The 18,011-nt window shown below is 44.1% G+C and overlaps 3 protein-coding genes across 7 annotated transcripts in view; 2 read left to right on the plus strand and 1 right to left on the minus strand.

The window, feature by feature from the left end:
• Positions 1-1,035: 1,035 nt before the first annotated feature.
• On the minus strand, positions 1,036-5,835 carry C27H19orf44 (chromosome 27 C19orf44 homolog). Of its 3 annotated transcripts, XM_075444007.1 has the most exons (9): positions 5,699-5,835; positions 4,803-5,444; positions 4,480-4,542; positions 4,185-4,335; positions 3,579-3,655; positions 2,731-3,202; positions 1,827-1,922; positions 1,540-1,706; positions 1,036-1,122 (listed from the first exon to the last, which is right to left on the minus strand). In XM_075444007.1, exons 1-9 carry the CDS (start codon positions 5,777-5,779, stop codon positions 1,036-1,038), a joined length of 1,836 nt encoding a protein of 611 aa, XP_075300122.1. In that variant the 5' UTR covers positions 5,780-5,835. The 3 variants fall into 3 exon arrangements, with proteins under 3 accessions (XP_075300122.1, XP_075300121.1, XP_075300120.1); XM_075444006.1 differs by having other exon boundaries at positions 1,827-1,919; positions 4,185-4,542; XM_075444005.1 differs by having other exon boundaries at positions 4,185-4,542.
• Positions 5,836-6,068: 233 nt separating this feature from the next.
• On the plus strand, positions 6,069-10,470 carry CALR3 (calreticulin 3). Its single transcript, XM_075444103.1, is given in 10 exon segments — positions 6,069-6,258; positions 6,556-6,657; positions 6,795-6,867; positions 7,055-7,185; positions 7,943-8,037; positions 8,797-9,006; positions 9,125-9,238; positions 9,327-9,470; positions 10,086-10,178; positions 10,285-10,470. Coding segments are annotated over 10 exon segments (1,338 nt in total).
• Positions 10,471-12,183: 1,713 nt separating this feature from the next.
• EPS15L1 (epidermal growth factor receptor pathway substrate 15 like 1) overlaps positions 12,184-18,011 on the plus strand; it is a 45,116-nt gene continuing 39,288 nt past the window's right edge. For all 3 annotated transcript variants that reach the window (XM_075443999.1, XM_075444000.1, XM_075444001.1), the window contains exons 1-3: positions 12,184-12,246; positions 17,457-17,498; positions 17,728-17,817. In XM_075443999.1, the coding sequence (XP_075300114.1) occupies positions 12,217-12,246; positions 17,457-17,498; positions 17,728-17,817 (162 nt within the window). In that variant the 5' untranslated portion in view covers positions 12,184-12,216. The remainder of the gene's footprint in view (positions 12,247-17,456; positions 17,499-17,727; positions 17,818-18,011) is intronic.

Raw genomic sequence — 18,011 nt, forward strand, 5'->3', positions numbered from 1 at the left:
ATACCCTTTAATAAAAGCTAATTAGTTGAATAGAAGAGAATCAGTTTTCTCTGCTGTGCAAGTTCCTAACAATGAAACGTTCTTGGAAACTTCCTTTAATCTAAATGAGAAGAAAAAAAAAAAAATCCTTTTGTAACTGTTTCCAGAGTCCACCAGCTAAAGATGTTAGGCCCTTACACTGCACTTCCACTCCAGAGGTCTGCGTGGTGGTAACCTCTTCCAGTCATTTGTTTGTATAGCAGAAACCCTCTTAAAACCATTCAGTTACTATGGTGAAATATCAGTTTGTTCTAGATCTGCTGTAGTTGTGGAACTGTAACTGTCTGTGAATCAGCATACGACACCTGTATGTTATCAACTTGTGAATTTTATTGTTTTGCCTTCCAATAAACACTTTTTTTTAATAAAAATAAGATGGTGGCTCATTTCAGAGTAAACGGAGTCCTGTATGTTGGCTGTAAGTCTACCTTGTATTGAATTTATCTTAACTTGCGTGTGTGTGGTTTTGTAGTAACGTGACAAGGCCAATTACCTATCAACATGGTTCAAGTGTGGCACGAGAGTCAGGACAGGGTACTGTTCTACTGGGATCCCCCTCCTCGGGTGCTGTGGTACAGACTTTGACTTCTACCACCATCACAGATGTGCTCACAGCTGACATGATCCACGTGGTAACCACACATGCTGTGCTGACTTAGCACGCTGCCTTTACAGAGAAGTGCTTTCTTGGTTTCTTTTATGCTGAACACTGACAGGGTCTGGTTGAAGGCTGATGCCTATCCCTGTATCGGTACATGAGTAAAATATTCAGATATAGAAAAATACATTATGTATAATTAGATGGAGAGCAGTTAGTACAAATCTTTCCAGTATGTGGAATCATAGAATGGTTTGGGTTGGAAAGGCCCTTAAACATCATGGAGTTCCAACCCCTATAAAAACATAGTTGTTACAACATAGTTTGACTTATCTGTAAAATTTGGGTTTTCTGTTCCAGCTTGAGATCTGTGTCAACTTTACTTAAAATTCAAAGAGTCAGAGCAGTTTTTCCTCCTGTGCTTTCTGAATTTCTTCACGTGCTTGCTCAATTGTTAGAGGTGGGGATTTGTGATTCTTGATGTACTGAAAAAAGTTAATATGCAAATTTATTATGTAGATAAATACTTTATAGTATTTAATAAATAATAATATTATCTTCATGTCAAGATACCTGCACTTTTCTATGCTAGCAACAGAAACCAATACTTCTGTTGCAACATTAAGAAGATCCTTACTCGTATGAGGACAGCTAAGTGCTACAGCAGAAAGCTTACTCTTCCAAAACCATGGCCTCCGGTAAGACCTCAGTCTTTTTTACTGTATTAACTCCTGATGTGTTATTAATATGGGCACAAGCAGTACAGTATCCTTCTTCTATGAAGTAATTTATTCAATGATCATATGAACTTTATCTGACTAATGAATAATACGCAAAGAAAACCTGTTTACTGCAACTACTAGAAGCGTTTGGAAAGGAATATAGATGTATATCATAAATACCTCTTTCGCTTCTTCCAGGGTATGGTAGTGGAACTTCTCATTCTCTAATGACTCCACAAGGGATGAGTGAAGGTGGTGAATGTTCTCTACAAACTGCTGAGTCAACAGCAAGTGCTGTTTCAACATGGCGTTCAGAACAAGAACTGATGGGCTGTATGCTGTCAAGGCTGCAAGAAAGGGAGAGTCTATACATCAGCGATACGTTTCAGTCACGTAGTAAAGGCTACACAATCCGAGCAGGGGTTAGATGCGTAAAACAGAATGGTAAGAAACATGTTTTTCAGTACCTTCTACTGCGTCCATGCTGATGACGTGACTGGCAACGGGCACCGGATCGATGTAGCTGTTTCCTACAGATGGGCCGAGTACTGCGGTGGCGTCTGCTGTGTACAGGATAAAATCAGAATGACTGGGTTTGGAGGGTGGAAAGGTTTAGCGCTAGAACTCGGTTTGTCTTCAGCAGTGTCCTGGGACACCAGTTGCTGCAGAGCCTAACAGGGAGTTCTGTCAGCCAAAAAAATGCTAATGTAGTTCTCTGACCTCCACAGTTTGCTCTGACAGTCGCAACACGTGCTGTGTGGAAGGCATCTTTTCTAACCCTAGACAGAGTAAAAATAAAGGCTTTTGTACTCGAAGGAAGCTACTGTTTTCAAGCACATCTGAGTTTCTATTTTCTCCTCCGCTAGCGTGGCAAGAAGTGTATCTTGCCACTTTGTGCTTTCAGTACAGAGAGATAGGAAAGGAGCTACCCCTCAGAAACAGTTAAAGGTCGCATCTGCCTTTTGTAAATGGGGTCACAGTGCTTTCCCAAGAAATAAATACAATGCAAAAAAGAATGCTACGATGAGTGATCACTTTAGTAACACTAGAACAGCATTGTTTACAATAGTAAAGATACATAAAAATGTTGAATTCCACTTGAAATATTACTTGGGCTATTGCAAGCTCTGGCGTTAACACTAGCTCATCCACCCAGAGTTCCTGTTGGGTGGGGTTTTTTAAGCAAAAAATAGTTCCAAGTTCTTATCCTGTTGCCCAATCTTTTCTATGGATAGCAGATTAAAGTATTGAGCTTCAGAAAGTTTTTAGTTTAATGTCAGCTACGGGAAGCCAGTACTGAAGCTAAGAACTCTGTCAAGGCTGACTAGGCTAGCACATAAAATATAACAGGGCGGTATCTCCTGAACTTACTCTTTGACCAGCAATAGGTGAATGGAGAATCCACTGTCTGAACTGCAGTCTCTCTGACCGTTACGCCGTGTCCCTGGTCACGCCGCTCTCTGCTAAATAAAGGTGAGGATGCTGAAGATGGGCATTTTCCAGAATATGTGCAGCTCTCGGAATGTTCCTCTGACACTTCTGATACAGATTCTCTGTCTGTTGTAGACAGAGACCTTTCGAAGTCTTCGGAATATTCTGAATTAACAGTTGTCTCCTCATGATCAAGATAATCCTGTTTGTGTCTAGGAGAATCTGCAGAAACAACACTTAAGTGCTCAGAGATTTTGGCTTCAGTCACAGTTTTTTCAACATCCCCTTCAGCAGTGTCATTCACAGCAGCTACTGCACTTGTCATTGGAAAAGAAGCTTGGTCCCTTTCCACCAGGAACGTATCTGTTTTTGGATTTCTGTTTGATTCTTGAGTAATTTGAATGTCTGTCCCCTGTAAAACAAAACAGCCGTATGTTAGGAGAATCACAAAATATAGCATAGACTATGCCTCCGCTACTCTTCACCTGCTCTGCTGCGTAGCACTGAGAGTTAGCGACTACTTTATGAGAAAACAAAAACATTGCTCTTCTGTGTCACCTTGCAAACTGTGCACTGCTGTTACATTTAGTAAGGAAATGCAGACACCAAAAAAAGAATCTGGCCAGGTTTCAGTAGACTGCAAAATTTTGATCTAACCCTTACAGCCAGTGAGACACGCCCACCTCACAAAGTCTACGAGCAGAGCAGAATTACTCATTTTAGAATATCCACCCACCATCAAACAAAGGCAGAATGGAAATACAAGCTTGTAGGGAATTTCTACTTACGTTCTGCTCTCCTTCTGCTGCCTCACTGGGGATATTTGGTGCCAAATCATCAAGGCTCAGGATATTCAGTCTGAAGTCTGCAATCAGATGACATATTGTCATGTGAATTTGCATGAAAATTACAGTATGCTTTCCCTTAAGCAAGAAAAGTGGAAAAAAATAAAGTAGTACTACTTTCCTAGTTTAAAGTGTAATACTAAAAAGTAATAGAAGCCAATCACTCTAAGTCTTTAACTTAGCAGCAGCTCTTCCTGAAGTTTCCTCCTTTGCCTGTGGGTGGATCTGCTAACCCAAGTTCAAGAGATTCCTGCTGCCCCTCGCTCACCCCTGCTCTCGCTCAGACCATCAGCACATTGTCCCACTGACACATCAACACTATTCTGAAACTGAAGCCATTAAATCAAATGCAAAAAAGCCCCCAAACATATTACACTAGAAAAAAGAAACAGATCAGCATAACTCCTTTGATCGAGCCTTGGTTTATGTAAAATTGCACCAGTAAATCCTTTCTAAGTGTGTATTGCCCCTGTTTATTAGTAAATTTATCAGCAGATAATTAGTAGAATTCACCCCCAGTCTACTGAGACAATATTTCAGAACACTTACCATTTGAGCTGCTGCTAATCGAATCTTCTGCATCAGCTGCTTCCGAAAATAATTCGTCTAACGATTTTATTTCGCTTCTGTCACTTCCAAGTGATATTTGGCTTTGCTTGGTGTTGCCCGTTCTAGGCAGAGTCATCTTTACAGTACTGTCCTTCATGGAAAACGACAGTGATTGAGCTTGCACATTATGTCTTACTGACAGGTTTCTGCTGGCTGGTGAAGGTGTTGGTGAGTTAACTGTACCAAAAACATTTTTCTCCGAGTCTTTGCTACGAAAAGAAGATGTTTTAGATACCTCTGTCGGTGAAATTTCCTTCTGAGATGGAGGAGGCATTCCTGACGAAACTGGAGTCTCACTCTTTTGAACAACATGAAAAAGAGATTTATGTGTTACTTCATTTGCTATGTGTAGATCACTAAAACGGAAAAAAAATTATAATGGGTAAAAAAAGAGTAATTTTGAAATGTGAATTGAAGCTAAATCATATCTTGAGAAAGCCACAAATGCAAAATTAAAATATAATTTCTGATGTTATCTAAATAAAAAGTGACTACCAGTTAAAACAATTTCATAAAAGTGTAAATAAAAATACATAATCCAGCAAAGTCTGTATTTACCTTTCCACCCCATTTAGAATCACTTGCAACAACTCTCTGATTCTCATTTCCACTGTCAAACTCCAAAGAGCTCTCCAACAGTTCTCTCATCTCCTCTTCATCACTATCCAAACTAAGCTGCTGCTTAACCATAACGTTGTTTTTAGGGCTTGGGATGCTTTTCCCCTCCTCAGAACAAGCATTACCCAGGGTCATACTTCCACTGGCAGCAGCATAATTCTTCAGGTATTTCTTGCCCCTCGCACTGTGTTCGTGACTGGAAGCAGACGAGAAGGACTCTTCATCCAAAGGCTTCTGGCCCAAGTCAGCGTTATGCGATTCCATCTGCTTTTTTCGATTCATGATCTTGCTTTCAAGTTGTGCCACCTTCCTCAGAGCTGAGCTCAACCGCGCATGGGAAGCGCTACTCGGAGCGCTCTTTGCTACCTGCCTGCTCCCCGCCCGCACAGGGCTTCCCGACGCCTGGCACCACTGGTTTCCCTGTACGTTTTCGCTGCGCCCCTTTAGGAATCTGCTGCGGCAGAATGGAGCTCTTCCAGTTCTCTCCAACTCTGTGTCATCCGCAGAGAGGTCACCACAGGAGCGGGGAAGGACGCTGCGCCCGGCTGCGATGGGTGTCCCACGGGAAGCACGGCTGTGTCCCTGCCCAGCAGAGGAGACAAAGAGCCCTCAGAGGCGGAGGCAGGCGGCCCGGTTCAGCTCCCAGCTCCCCGGGCTGGGCAGACCCTCCCGCTCCCCGAGGCCCTGCCCTCGGCCCAGCCTGTCCCGGGCCGCCTCCTCCCAGTCTCCGGTCTGGGCCCTCCCCATACGCGGCTGAAACACCGGCCCCGGGCCCGCGGCTGCCCGGCTACAGGCCGAGCGCGGCCGGCGCTGAGGCACAGCTGGCGCCTCCTCACCTGCCCTCCGCCCGCCGGCGCCCGGCAAGCCCGAGCGATGGCGGCCATCCGGGACGGAGCATCCTGAGGCGGCAGCGGCATCCCCAGGCCGCGGAAAGATCGCTCGGCGCCGCGCCGTATCCCGGAGACCGCGACTCCCCAACATTCCGCCCCCTCATTGGCTCCGCGCAGAGCCCCCTAGCAAGCCGGCGAGGCTTGGGCGTAACCACCCAATCCCAAGAAGACATACTGCCGCCGGCCCGTGAGAGCGACGACTACAACCCCCAGCATGCATTTCGCCGCGCAGGCAAGGGGCGGAATGCTCCTCCTTCGGGGGCGCTAAACCAATCCGATTCCGTCGCATAATAAGCGGAGCCAATCAGAGCCCGCCATGGGAAGGGCGAGGCCCCGAAGGCACAAGGCTGAGGCCGGAGGTGTGAGGGTGGCGGCGGCGGCTGGGCTGAGTGGGCGCGGTGGCGGAGCCCCGGCTGCCGTCGCGCTGAGGCTGGCCCTGCTCCTCGGGGCTGCGCTGGGCTCTGCCCGGGCTGCGGTGTATTTCCAGGAGCAGTTTCTGGACGGAGGTGGGGCGAGGGCAGGGGGGCAGCTGCCGGTAATGGCCGTGCGTGTGTGAGTGGGAGGGGAGGGACTGGAACAGGCTGCCCAGGGAGGTTGTGGAGTCTCCTTCTCTGGAGATATTCAAGACCTGCCTGGACAAGGTCCTGTGCAGCCTGCTCTGGGTGACCCTGCTTTGGCAGGAGGGTTGGACTGGGTGACCCACAGAGGTCCCTTCCAACCCCGACCATTCTGTGATTCTGTGACTGCACCGTGCTTACTGACTCGGTTCTTGTGGCGTTGCTGGTGCTGGCCTGGCGGGAGAGCCAACTGGCAGCAGAGGTGGGTGGATTTGGAGCGCAAGGCAGACCTTGGGAGGTTTAAACTCACCGCTGGGAGGTTCCACGGAGACCCGGTGCGAGATAAATGTGCGTGGGTTTCATTAAAAATATGCTAAGGGAACCATCTTGAGAGCTTGGGATTTGCTGTGCATGGCAATGAAAGTATTTTTTCTTTGCGAATGGAGAAAAACATAAGTTTTACTATTGCACTGATGCCTTCCCAGGTCTACAAACTAGTGAAGGTTATAAATTTTACGCTATCTCCTCATGATTTAAACCATGTAGTAACAAAGGGAAGACTTCTTCCCTCTGAGGGTGACGGAGCCCTGGCCCAGGCTGCCCAGGGAGGCTGTGGAGTCTCCTTCTCTGGAGATATTCCAGACCCGCCTGGACGCGGTGCTGTGCAGCCTGCTCTGGGTGACCCTGCTTGGGCAGGGGGTTGGGCTGGGTGACCCTGCCAACCCCAACCATGCTGGGATTCTGTGACTCTGGTCATTCAGTATACTGTGAAATATGAGCAGAAAATAGATTATGGTGGGGGATACGTTAAGATTTTTCCCTCCAACTTGGACCAGAAGAACCTGAGTGGAGATTCACAACATTACATCATGTTTGGTGAGTTTATAGTTGTTTACTCATACTACAGTACTGTCGCTTCTGCAGTTGTGGAAATGGTCGAAAAAAAATAAAGGAAGGCTGTCTTAAAAAAAATAAAGGATGTTGTGACTGTAAGGCATTAGCTCTTCCATGCTTGAGAGATCTCTATTTATTAACAAAATATGTATTTGTGGAAACATTCTGAGCTGATTTGAAGGACATAACTGAAGATTATTAGAGTGAGCTTAGAATAAAAGTAGTTGTTCAGCAACATTTTTTTTTTAAGACCTTTAACTGAAGCAACATACTGTAGGCCATTATCTGCCCTTATATACTGATATTTAATTTCCAGTGACTTAGTGAAATTTGTACATTTATATGTCAAAGTGAACTTTGTAATTATGTATCCAATGTAATTATACTGTTATTCATCTTGTGCCGTAGATAATTTTTATTTTGCCTGGATTTTTAGCTTCTGAATAACAGTAGGAGGCCTGATTAACATCTGTTTAATGAAATGGACATGTTCAGAGACCTCTGAAGACATCTGTGAACATACAGACTGTTACCAAAAGTATCAAAACCACGCAAAATCTAATTCTAAGGTAGACTTAGAGACTTTGAGTAGAAGTCACGTCATCCATTAAAAATGGAATGGAATACATCAAAATGCGTGGAATGGAAGAGATGTCTAGCAGTATTAGAAGGAAATGGTAAACAATCTGTATTTTTCTGCAAAGAAGTTAAGGATACAAAGCATATAATCTCTTTGCAGGGCCAGATATTTGTGGATCTGAGACAAAGAAAGTGCATGTTATTTTAAATTACAAGAATAAACCCCATCCAATCAGGAAACCAATCAGATGCAAGGTAAATACACATTTCAAAGATACATAAACTTTAAAATAAACAAGTTACAGGAGTATTAGGAAGAAGAAAAAACAAACCAAAACCCCAGACAACTGTTCCAAACACGTAACACCTTTGAGTAGTTCTACTTTTCATCGTGTCTTATGTTAATTTTGGGATTTCAGATATTTTTTAGTTTATGATACACTTGCAATTTAATGATTACATTTGTAATAACTGATACTGATACAGGATGGAAGAAGGTTGCAATGGTGCTGTATGTTATTAAGAAGTGTTTGTGCTTCTTAATTGCAACTTTAATGCCACTTTTTCTAGTGAGGAAGTGCTTTCTCGTAATACAAATGTAAGATCCTGGCAATGTTTTAAATTTTTTTACTTTTAACCTATGAAGTAAGCCTTTTTATGTGCTTTTGCAGTAGCTATTTGGTATATAAATAACTTGTATTTGATATTAACTAAAATAATTACTTTATCTGATACTGTTTTCAATCTTGTGACGATTCTTGCCAATCAGATATAGAGTGTGTTTTCTTGCAAACATTTAGTTTTGTTCAGAGACCCAGATGGGAGGACTGGAAAATATATGTGAAAAATGTCAATTTTATTTTCCCCCTTTATGAGACTTTGGAAATTATTTTTTCTTACTACTGCTTATGAAAAATCCATTAGAAATCAGTATTATATTTCTGGTACAAGGCAGTTCCTAAGAGCTATACTTAAGGTTCTTAAAAAATTTTACCTGCTTTCTTTAAAACCCAGGTTGATGGATATACACATCTATATTCTTTGATTATAAGGCCAGATCAGACTTATGAAGTAAAAATTGATAACGAAATGGTCGCATCCGGAAACTTAGAAGATGATTTGGATTTTTTGCCACCGAGGAAAATTAATGATCCAACGATGAAGAAACCCACTGACTGGGATGATCGAATCCAAGTTGATGATCCAAATGACATCAAACCTGGGGTAATTTCCTCTTCTTTTTCTGTGGTGCTGGATTATTTCATTTCTACTGAATGCATATTTGAGATAGTTGAACTGTGCACGAGCTTTGCTTTCTTAATCTTGCTGTGCCTTTTTAAAGGATTGGGATGAACCCGAATACATCATGGACACTAGTGCTGAGAAACCTGAAGATTGGGAGGATGCTGTGAATGGAGAATGGCATTATCCTGTGGTCAAGAATCCTCTATACAGAGTACAAATAATTTCATAATCCTAGCTATGGATAGCACTTTAAGCAACTTTTCTTTGTATGACTGTATTCCAAACGTGGTTTATCCTAGGGTGAATGGAAACCAAGGCAGATAGATAACACAAATTATAGAGGAGTTTGGCCTCATCCACAGATTGACAATCCAAATTACTCACCAGACTTCAGTATCTACAGCTATGAAAATATTAGCATAATTGGACTAGGTCTCTGGCAGGTGAGATGCCTTTACTGGAAAATAAAGAATTTTTCTCTTTCTGAGTATATAGCAACTTGTTTACCCTTTACATATAAACATTATCTATTGTTTTGGGATCTTAGGGACCTATATCTTTAACACACTCTTATGTAAATATATGTATAAAATTGAAGAATCTGTAAGACGCACCGATCTTCTGTTGTAGTTACTGGTTGAATGCTACTCATCTGCAGGTAAGTAATTTGTGTAAGTATTATAAAGTATGATTTACTCCACCTGACCTGAGGTGTGGAACCGAGGCTTTGAGCAGCTCAGTTACTCCTGACTTACCCGAAGATTAACAAGGAGAAAACTGTCCTCTGGGGTGCCTCAGATCGTCCTCTCTCTTGGATTTCTTGACTAGCCAGTGATGAGACTTAAAACTTCTTAAAGAGCAGTGAGGTCCCTGAAGTTAAAACAAGTTCTTTAGATTCTTGAAAACAGTTGTCCAAAAAGAGAGAATTCTTCATCAAATTCTGCAAAAATCTTTGGGGTTCTTAACATGCTTATATCGAATATATAATACATATTTTAAAAAAACCAAAAAAATATTACAAAGAGGCATCCTCATTTTTTTTCCTTATTCCTTCAAAGGTGAGAGCTGGCACAATTTTTGACAACTTCTTGATAACAGATGATGAGGTTTGTGCAGAAGACTTTGGAGATGAAACATGGGGAGAAACAAAGGTAACATGAAATCGTTGTGTCTGGTTTGGTTCTTTATTACCAGATTTTAAAAATCCCCTGTCTAATCTGATCGAGAACCTATTGGTGCATAAAAATTTAATATTAGGGTCCTGAAAAGGAAATAAACATAAAGCAGACTGAGGAAGAGCAGGGTAGAGGAAGAGTTACAGAAGAAAAATACTTTCAGCAACGGTTTAAAAAAAAGCTAGGAAGAAAAAAATCTGGAAAAGATAGAGCAGTGAGGAACACTATCGAGAAGGAAGAGCTTGAATTGTTGTGTGAAAGAAGTTAACTTTTTTTTTTACTTAAATCTCTCTGTAGAGATTTTGATAGTTTCTTAACAGCTTGTTGGAATCTGCAGTGATACAGTTGTATTAAAACAGGATTTTTTTAAAAAATTCAACACTAAATTTTGTGACCACTTTCAGTTATGTTTACTAAAAATACCATAGCATTTAACTTCTATATAGAAATGTTATTTTTTTATTAACTGTATCTTAACTGTGCTAAAATGTATTAAAAGCACCTCATAAAGCACTAGGTTTTGGAACTGTTTTACACTTTCATGGCTTAATATTAAATGTAAAATTTATGCTCACTTTTGTTGAGGAAATATAATAAGCTTTTAGTGATATTAAAGGGTTTGGCATGTCAAATGTGTGAAGTGTGTTTCACAACATGCTTCAAACTAAGGAGGAGATAAGCTTTGCTAAGCTTCTGTAGCCATTGTGCACCTGTCAGAGTTTCGGGGATTGCTGCAGCTGTAAAGTTGTCACAAACGCACCAGGGCTGCGCTGGGCTGTTCTGCCGTTGCTTGTCTGCCGGTGGAACATTCTAGTGCTCTGTCTCCAGTGTGGGACCTGCGTGGCAGTAGGCTGTCCAGCGACAGATCTGTCCTTAAAAGTTTAAATGGATTCAGACAATTTTTTCTCATTCAAAAGTCTGAAATGAATACATTCAATGCCTGGAAGCTGGCTTAAAGTTGTTGGTTTTTTTGTTTTCTAATAGGGTGGGTGGAGGAATTTGAAACAGTGAATGGCGTGCCTACTTTTCCGTCTGACCTCTCTTGTAACTCACTCTCATAACTTGTTCAGTCACTTCAACCCCTCTCAGGTCCTTCTGCATTCCCCCCACCAAAGGACTAATGCTATAAATTTAGCAAAAACTGAAGGCGGTCTTCCAGAGCCAATGGTTTTGGTGTTGTGTGGGAGGATCTGGGGAAGCCCCAACTTCAGCTGGGCCAGTTTCTAGCTTGCGGAGCAGCGGAGGTCAAACTCTTTTGCTTCTGCTTGTCTGAGTGCTGTCCCCTGTGAAACAATTCCCATGACGCTGTGGGGTGAACTCTAAAGCTATCGAAATACACTGTAATGACAGTTGCCCTTTACCTTTTTTCCCTGAACAAGTTCCTGCAGGTTTGGCTTTTATATGACCCTGTTGATCTAGCCTCGTTCAGGCTGCTGCTCAGTATTTGCACATTCCAGGCAGAGATTTGTTAACTTTGTTATTCGATGTCGCGTATTTCATCATAAACCAGAGGAAGCTTAATTTGATGCAGTCTGTTTTGACAAGGTTTAGTGTAATGAAGTAAAAATAACGAGGTTTGTCCAGGAGGAGGTTAGAGGCAGGTCATCCAGCTCAAAGGCCGATCAGTGCCTGGACGCGGTTACCTGGACGAATATTCCCCAGGGCAGCTGCAGTCTTCCCTAGACCTACTTTGCCCACCACGTAGGTAGGTCACCGCCAGCTTCGCCTGAGGCAGCTGGAGCAGAGCCATGTCTGGCAGCAGGGGCTGAGCTGCGGCAGGACGGGACGCCGAGAGCAGCCCCAGCTCCTCGGGGCCGGGGACCGGCTGCTGGGGACAGATAAACCGCGGCTCCTCAGCCTCCCGGGCGGCGGCGGCGCAGCAGGCACCGGCCCCCGCCCGCCGAGGCCCGGCCCAGCTGGGCCGTGCGGTGCCAGGCGCGGCCGGGCGGGCTCCCGCCGCCGCTCGCCCCGCCTTCCCCCCGCCCCGGCCGCTGCCCGAATCAGTGGGAGGAAGATGGCGGCGCTCATCCCCCTCAGCCAGCAGGTAAACCGGCCCGGCCCGCCGGTGGCCGGACCCTGCTGGGGGGTGGGCGGCTGAGGGGAGACGCGGCCCTCGGGGCCCAGCGGTTGAGCCCCGCTCGGGGAAGGGGGAGCGGGCTCTCCCCGGCACGGGTCCCCCTCCCGCGGGCGGGTGCATCCGGGGCCGGGTCGGCGCTGGGGCATAGGCCCTGCCTCTCGCCGCGGCCGGGGGGTGGCTCGGCCCGCGGGGGGTGGTGCGCGGCGGGGAGCGGGCCCCGGGCGGGGGTGAGGGGGGCGAGGAGCCCCCGGCTGGCCCCACCACCGGGCTGGGGCTGAGCCTCCCGGGGGCGGCTTCTGTGGGGGGCACAAAAGGCGCTGCCGCCTTCCCCTCATGGAGGCCCCGGAGCTGTCCCGCGGGGGAAGGGGCTGGGCAGCCCCGAGGCTTCCTGAGCGCTTTCCCTCCCGGGTTTGAGCTGCGGGGATTCACGCGGGCCGGGGTCTGCGGTGCGGGGCTGGGGGCAGAGCTCCCTGCTCGGGGCTCTGACCTGGGGCAAGTCACCCCGTTTTCCGGCTGGTGACACGGGGTCGGTGCCGCCCGCGGCTGCTGGGGCGTCGCGGCAGTGCTGGGTGCCGGGGCGGTGCCGGTGAAGGACTCGGTGTGAAGAGGAGCTTTTCCCTCAGCAGCAGCAGGAGGAGAAAGACCCTGAGCCCTGGAGCGTGGCGTGTCCTGCGAAGAGGCTGCGCTCCGAGCTCTGGCGCAACGTGTGCCGTCCTTGGGTAGAATTTTGCTGCTGTTACAAGTTTCTTTTTAATTAATTTCTCACCCGAATAATTTAAACCTAAACAGCGTGATCGCTGTTTATTCTTTTCCATGCTCCTGTGAAGACAGTTTACTTATTTCCTTTAAAGCAAAAGAAAAGCACCATCACCCCCCAACGCCTTGAGATTAGAATTATTTTCTACGCTGCGCCTAGGCCGGCTATTCAGAACAACCGCTATTGGCAGTTCAGATTATTTAAATATATCTATTTCCTTTTGATAATGGTCTTTTATTTGTGAAACTCTGAGAGTTTATCTTGCAGTGGAGTTATGTGATGCTTGGGTAATACATAGTTTGCTGTGCGTCTTATTAAGAGCGTGCTGCTTTTTAACTTCTGAATAGCAGTAGGAGGCCTGATTAACATCTGTTTAATGAAATGAATCACAGAATGTTCGGGGTTGGAAGGGACCTCAGTGGGTCACCCAGCCCAACCCGCTGCCGAAGCAGGGTCACCCAGAGCAGGCTGCACAGCACCGCGTCCAGGCAGGGCTGGAATATCTCCAGAGAAGGAGACTCCACAGCCTCCCTGGGCAGCCTGGGCCAGGGCTCCGTCACCCTCAGAGGGAAGAAGTTCTTCCTCGGGTTCAGACGAACATGTTCAGAAACCTCTGAAAACATTCGTGCACATGCAAACTGTTATCAAAAGTTTTCAAGTGAAGTAATGTGGTGCAAAATATGTATTTAAAGTAAACTGGACTCAAGAGAGCTCGTTGTGGAACTTCTACAGTACATTGGTGAAAATGTATCAAATTTTGATTATACTCAAAATCCTTCCTCTGTGGTGTTTAAATTCCAACTGATATTTCAGAGATTGGCCTCAATGTTGTTGTGGGGGTTTTTTTATAACATATTATGTTGAGGGAGAAAGGGCTGCATTCTGTGAACATATCAGTTATTTTGACATACTATTTTCCAGCTAATTCGGTGGAAGCATTCTAGTTTTAAATCTTCTTTTTCTATGTTGAACTGTCAAAAGTAATCTAGCTGTAATCAGGGCATAAACAGAATTTCCCTGGAAATTGCTAAACTTCCTCTTTTAATAGCCTCAGTTTCATGATTGCTATAAAGAATGTGCTAGTTATAATTGATGCCACAAATTGTATTAAAAGGAATGGAGGAGGGTACATGTGCTGTAATGTTGAAGCATGTTCACTCAAAAAAATATGAGAAGAATACTGATACCAATGTTTTAGGAGCTATAAACAGTATGGGTAATTCAAGCATGTGGAAGTGTTTAATCATACTTGTTTTCATAAATGAATTTTAGTATGTTGTCCTTATCGTTGTATGAAATTACATTTTTATGAAAGAGAATTTAGATGTCTAATGTACAGTATGCAAGCTATTTAACGTTTCAGCTGTCTTTGTTTCAACTGGCTATGCATAAAAACAGTTGAAGACTAAGCATGTGAAATCGGTTCTTGAGTTAACAACTGAAACTGGATTGGATTTATCTTTGATAACTTTTTTTTCTTGAATATTTGATCACCTTATCAGTGATCTTTCCACTGTGCCAGGCATGTTCAACCTACAGCCTCTGAAGGTTATGGAGAATTACGTTAGAGATATTGGGATATCATTTTGTAGCTCAGTCTTCTGAGACACATCGGGATACTCGGCAAGTAGAGTAAGGGCAAAGGTATTCTTTCTGGGGCAGCAGCAACCTTCTTTTCGCTCTCATCTTTGTGGAACACCTTTCACAGTACCTATTTTCATCCATCGTATGATGTGACAAGAGTGGCTGTAAAAAAATTCTGAAGCAGGAGGACACTAATTCACCTGATGCAGAGTTCTTGGTGGCCCTGAGATGACCTCAGGAAAGAGGGCTGCTAGGAACTGGCTTTATTGATTGTTCTGGTGGCAGCACGTTACACCTGCCTTTTTTCCAGGCCTGTGTTAAGGGGTAAGGAGACGCATCCATGTGTATGTGCTGCGTAGCACAAGTGCAGTGTACCAAGTCTGCTGGGAGAGTGCAGGTTCAAGACTTGGACTTCAAATTTGTACAGGAAATCAACTCAGAGATCAAACAACAAGGCACCAGGGTTCTGAAGTGTCTGTTCGGGAGACGGCGTAAAGTGTTGGTCATCGATGACATTTTGGGGAATATGGAGTAGGCACAGAAAGCAGAGTTTTGTGAAATTGTAACTCAAACTGAACTGCTGTGTGACAGGTTATATCTTTTGACCACTCATCAGCTGCAAACTCTGCAAAATGTTTTTCTCTGGTTGCCAGCATTGACCATGTCTTGTGTAGGTTCTTCATCAGCAGATGCCAACAAATTACAGAATCATCTTTAATGATAGTGACGTAGTCGCGTGTGGTGACGGGTAGATAGGTGGCTATGCTATTTTTATCACTTGAGCCCATTTTGTCTGGTCTGCTTCATCACAGAGGTGCAGTCATTTAGGTAAATCAGTCAGAGAGGCTTAATCTTTGTAAAATTCTCCAAGTAGAGAGTCGAGTGGTGGAGTGCTTTCCAGCAGCACTTGGATGAATGTATTGCTGTAGAAGACACTTCATAGCATTTAAGCAGATCGCCCTGGATTCTTGTCACCTCTGTCAGGTAAGTCAGCTGTATGTCATGGCTAACAATGTCAAATGAGGATGACAAGAACATCCGGTGATGGGATGAGATCATTCGACACTGCTGCTGAAGGGGTTTGCTCTCTATCTTGGTATGAATCCAGTCTCTGCGTGCTCTAGGATACTCGCCAAATGAGTTAGAGGAGCTTGTAGTTAGTCTTTGGCTAGCTTCTCTGAGCCTTCTGACAAACAAGAGGTATATAGTTGGGTGATAGTTGGCTAAAATGTACTAGATTTTATTCAGAGTTGGACTGACTGTTTCCTGCTTCCACCTTTTCTCTGAAGGATGTGTTTCCTACTTTGGACAGGAACACAGTGCTTATCTGTGATGATCGTTTACAAGCTAGCAAAAAGATGAGTCAGATTATGAGTTACGGTCACAGCTTTCTTCTGAACTCCGGTCCAGCTTCTGGAAGAGCAAGAGCTTCTAGAGCGTGCTGGTGGAGTGTGCAGTGGATTGTTTCGTTGGTGGGCAGAAGTGAAGTAGATTTAAGATGTTCAGGAAGCTCTTCTGAAAATGCAGGATCTTTCTAGCCAAGTGGAGCAATTGATGTTGAAAGAGCTTGGTGTTCGCTTGCTTTTGATTAATAGGGTTTAATTATTTTGGATGTTTCCTTAAATTAAGATTTGACAAGTTTGTTATAAAGCTACAGGAAGATTCTCTTTGTATAAAATAAAATTTCATGCTCTTTATCTGTCTTTTCTTTCATCATATTTCTGTCTCCCTTCCCCTCAGTGTAGGCAGAATATCCGGAAATCCATGTGGATGACAAGGAAGAAGGTGGCATCTGGGAGGGATCAGAGTTAGAGCGAAATAATGCTTCGTCAGGTGTCCAACCGGTGTCCTGTAGGCGGAGAGCGGTTGTCCCAAGCAGGCTTTGGGATGTTTCAGCATCTCTGCGTCTCAGTCGTTTCACTGTGTTTATTGGTGTGTTTTGTTGCTTGTTTTGTAAGGCCTTTGACTGCTCTAAGGGATGACTTGTTTGAGTTTGAATTGTAGTGTTTTTGCTGTTGGCATTGAGGCTGGAGAACGGTATGGAGGTGTAACCCACACCTGGCTAGAACTTGTGTGGCAGTTGTAGGAAGCAACGGAGATGATGAGTGTTGGGGCTTCTGCCTCTTCTGGCTTTTCAGTTCCCATTTGCTTGGAACGTTAGCAAGAGGGAAGAGGGATCTGCTTGTTTAGTGTTCCAAAAAGGCAGGGCCTACCTTTGTGCCTGCTGCTTTGGTGCAACGCAGTGATAACACGAAGTTGAAATTCTTAGACAGCATTGTCAGGGAATTGTGACATTTGTTAATTAACCATTCATTCTGTAGTTTTTGTTTTTTTTTTACTCTGTTTCAGTTTAAAATCCAAGTCCTGAAAACTCAGAAACACAGACATATTTTGATACCAGGGCTCTCTGCGTGTGTGTATAACTGTGCGCTGAAAATATTCCATAAGTATATATACAATGCAGGAGATAGTCAAGTCAGCGTTATGCTGAAAACTCTGAAATACCTTGGCACATAATTCAAAGCTGTTCTGCAAAGCCTTATTACTGTATAGTGTTGTTAATTAAAAGCGTGAATATAAGTATGAATGCTGGTGAATAGGAAGTTTTAAGAGGTGGCAACAGTCTGTTGACTGCAAATTTTGGAGAATTCCTGTTATCCACACTTAGATTTCAAGCATCCAGTTTGGAACAGAGCGAATTAATACATGGTTTTATATTTTTGCTAGAAGTAATACACAAAGTACTATATGCTTTTTTTTCTGTCAGTTGGTAGAGCTGGGCTATCTGTGATTGCAGATCATTCTTGGTTTTCTTAATGTCTCTCTTGTTTTTCAGTTTTCTACTGGGAATCCGTTATACGAAACTTACTACAAACAGGTAGGTTCTTAAAAAAAAAAAAAAAAAAATAAAGTGCGATTTCCTCTTCCACAAGATTTCCGTCTCTTTCCTTTCCCCAGTGCAGTGCTAAACTTCTGTAAATTCTTTCTGCTGAGTGGTAATGCGTGCTTGTATAACTGCTTTGACCTAGAGACAAGGGATGTTTCATTTCTTATCTCTGCTTTCGTGACAGACATGCTTCAATTGAATGTGAATTTTTATCTTTCAGGTAGATCCAACATATACGGGGAGAGTTGGGGCAAATGAAGCTGCACTGTTTCTTAAAAAATCTGGTCTCTCTGATATTATCCTCGGAAAAGTAAGTTGAAGGAATTGGAGAACACAGTAATTATTTGTACACTTGCTTAAGTGCAGCCAACATTAAGCAGAAGGGGTTTGCAAAAAGGGATTCAGTGGAGTGCAAGTCAGATCCTTTGAACATTGGGTTAACCGCAGATTGGTAGTAGCTCCAAGGTATTGTTCTGAGCTTCAAAGGATTCTAAAAGGAAAATT

Source organism: Opisthocomus hoazin, chromosome 27 (genome assembly GCF_030867145.1).
Source record: "Opisthocomus hoazin isolate bOpiHoa1 chromosome 27, bOpiHoa1.hap1, whole genome shotgun sequence".
NCBI lineage: Eukaryota > Metazoa > Chordata > Aves > Opisthocomiformes > Opisthocomidae > Opisthocomus > Opisthocomus hoazin.

Excerpts from the sequence above, each read along its gene's own strand:
- C27H19orf44 (XM_075444005.1), bottom strand. The coding sequence starts at position 5,779 with ATGCCGCTGCCGCCTCAGGATGCTCCGTCCCGGATGGCCGCCATCGCT. Across the intron at positions 5,445-5,698 it reads CGCCGGCGGGCGGAGGGCAG|GGACACAGCCGTGCTTCCCG; the intron begins GTGAGGAGGCGC and ends TCTGCTGGGCAG. Across the intron at positions 1,923-2,730 it reads CACCTATTGCTGGTCAAAGA|CAGACGCCACCGCAGTACTC; the intron begins GTAAGTTCAGGA and ends TCCTGTACACAG.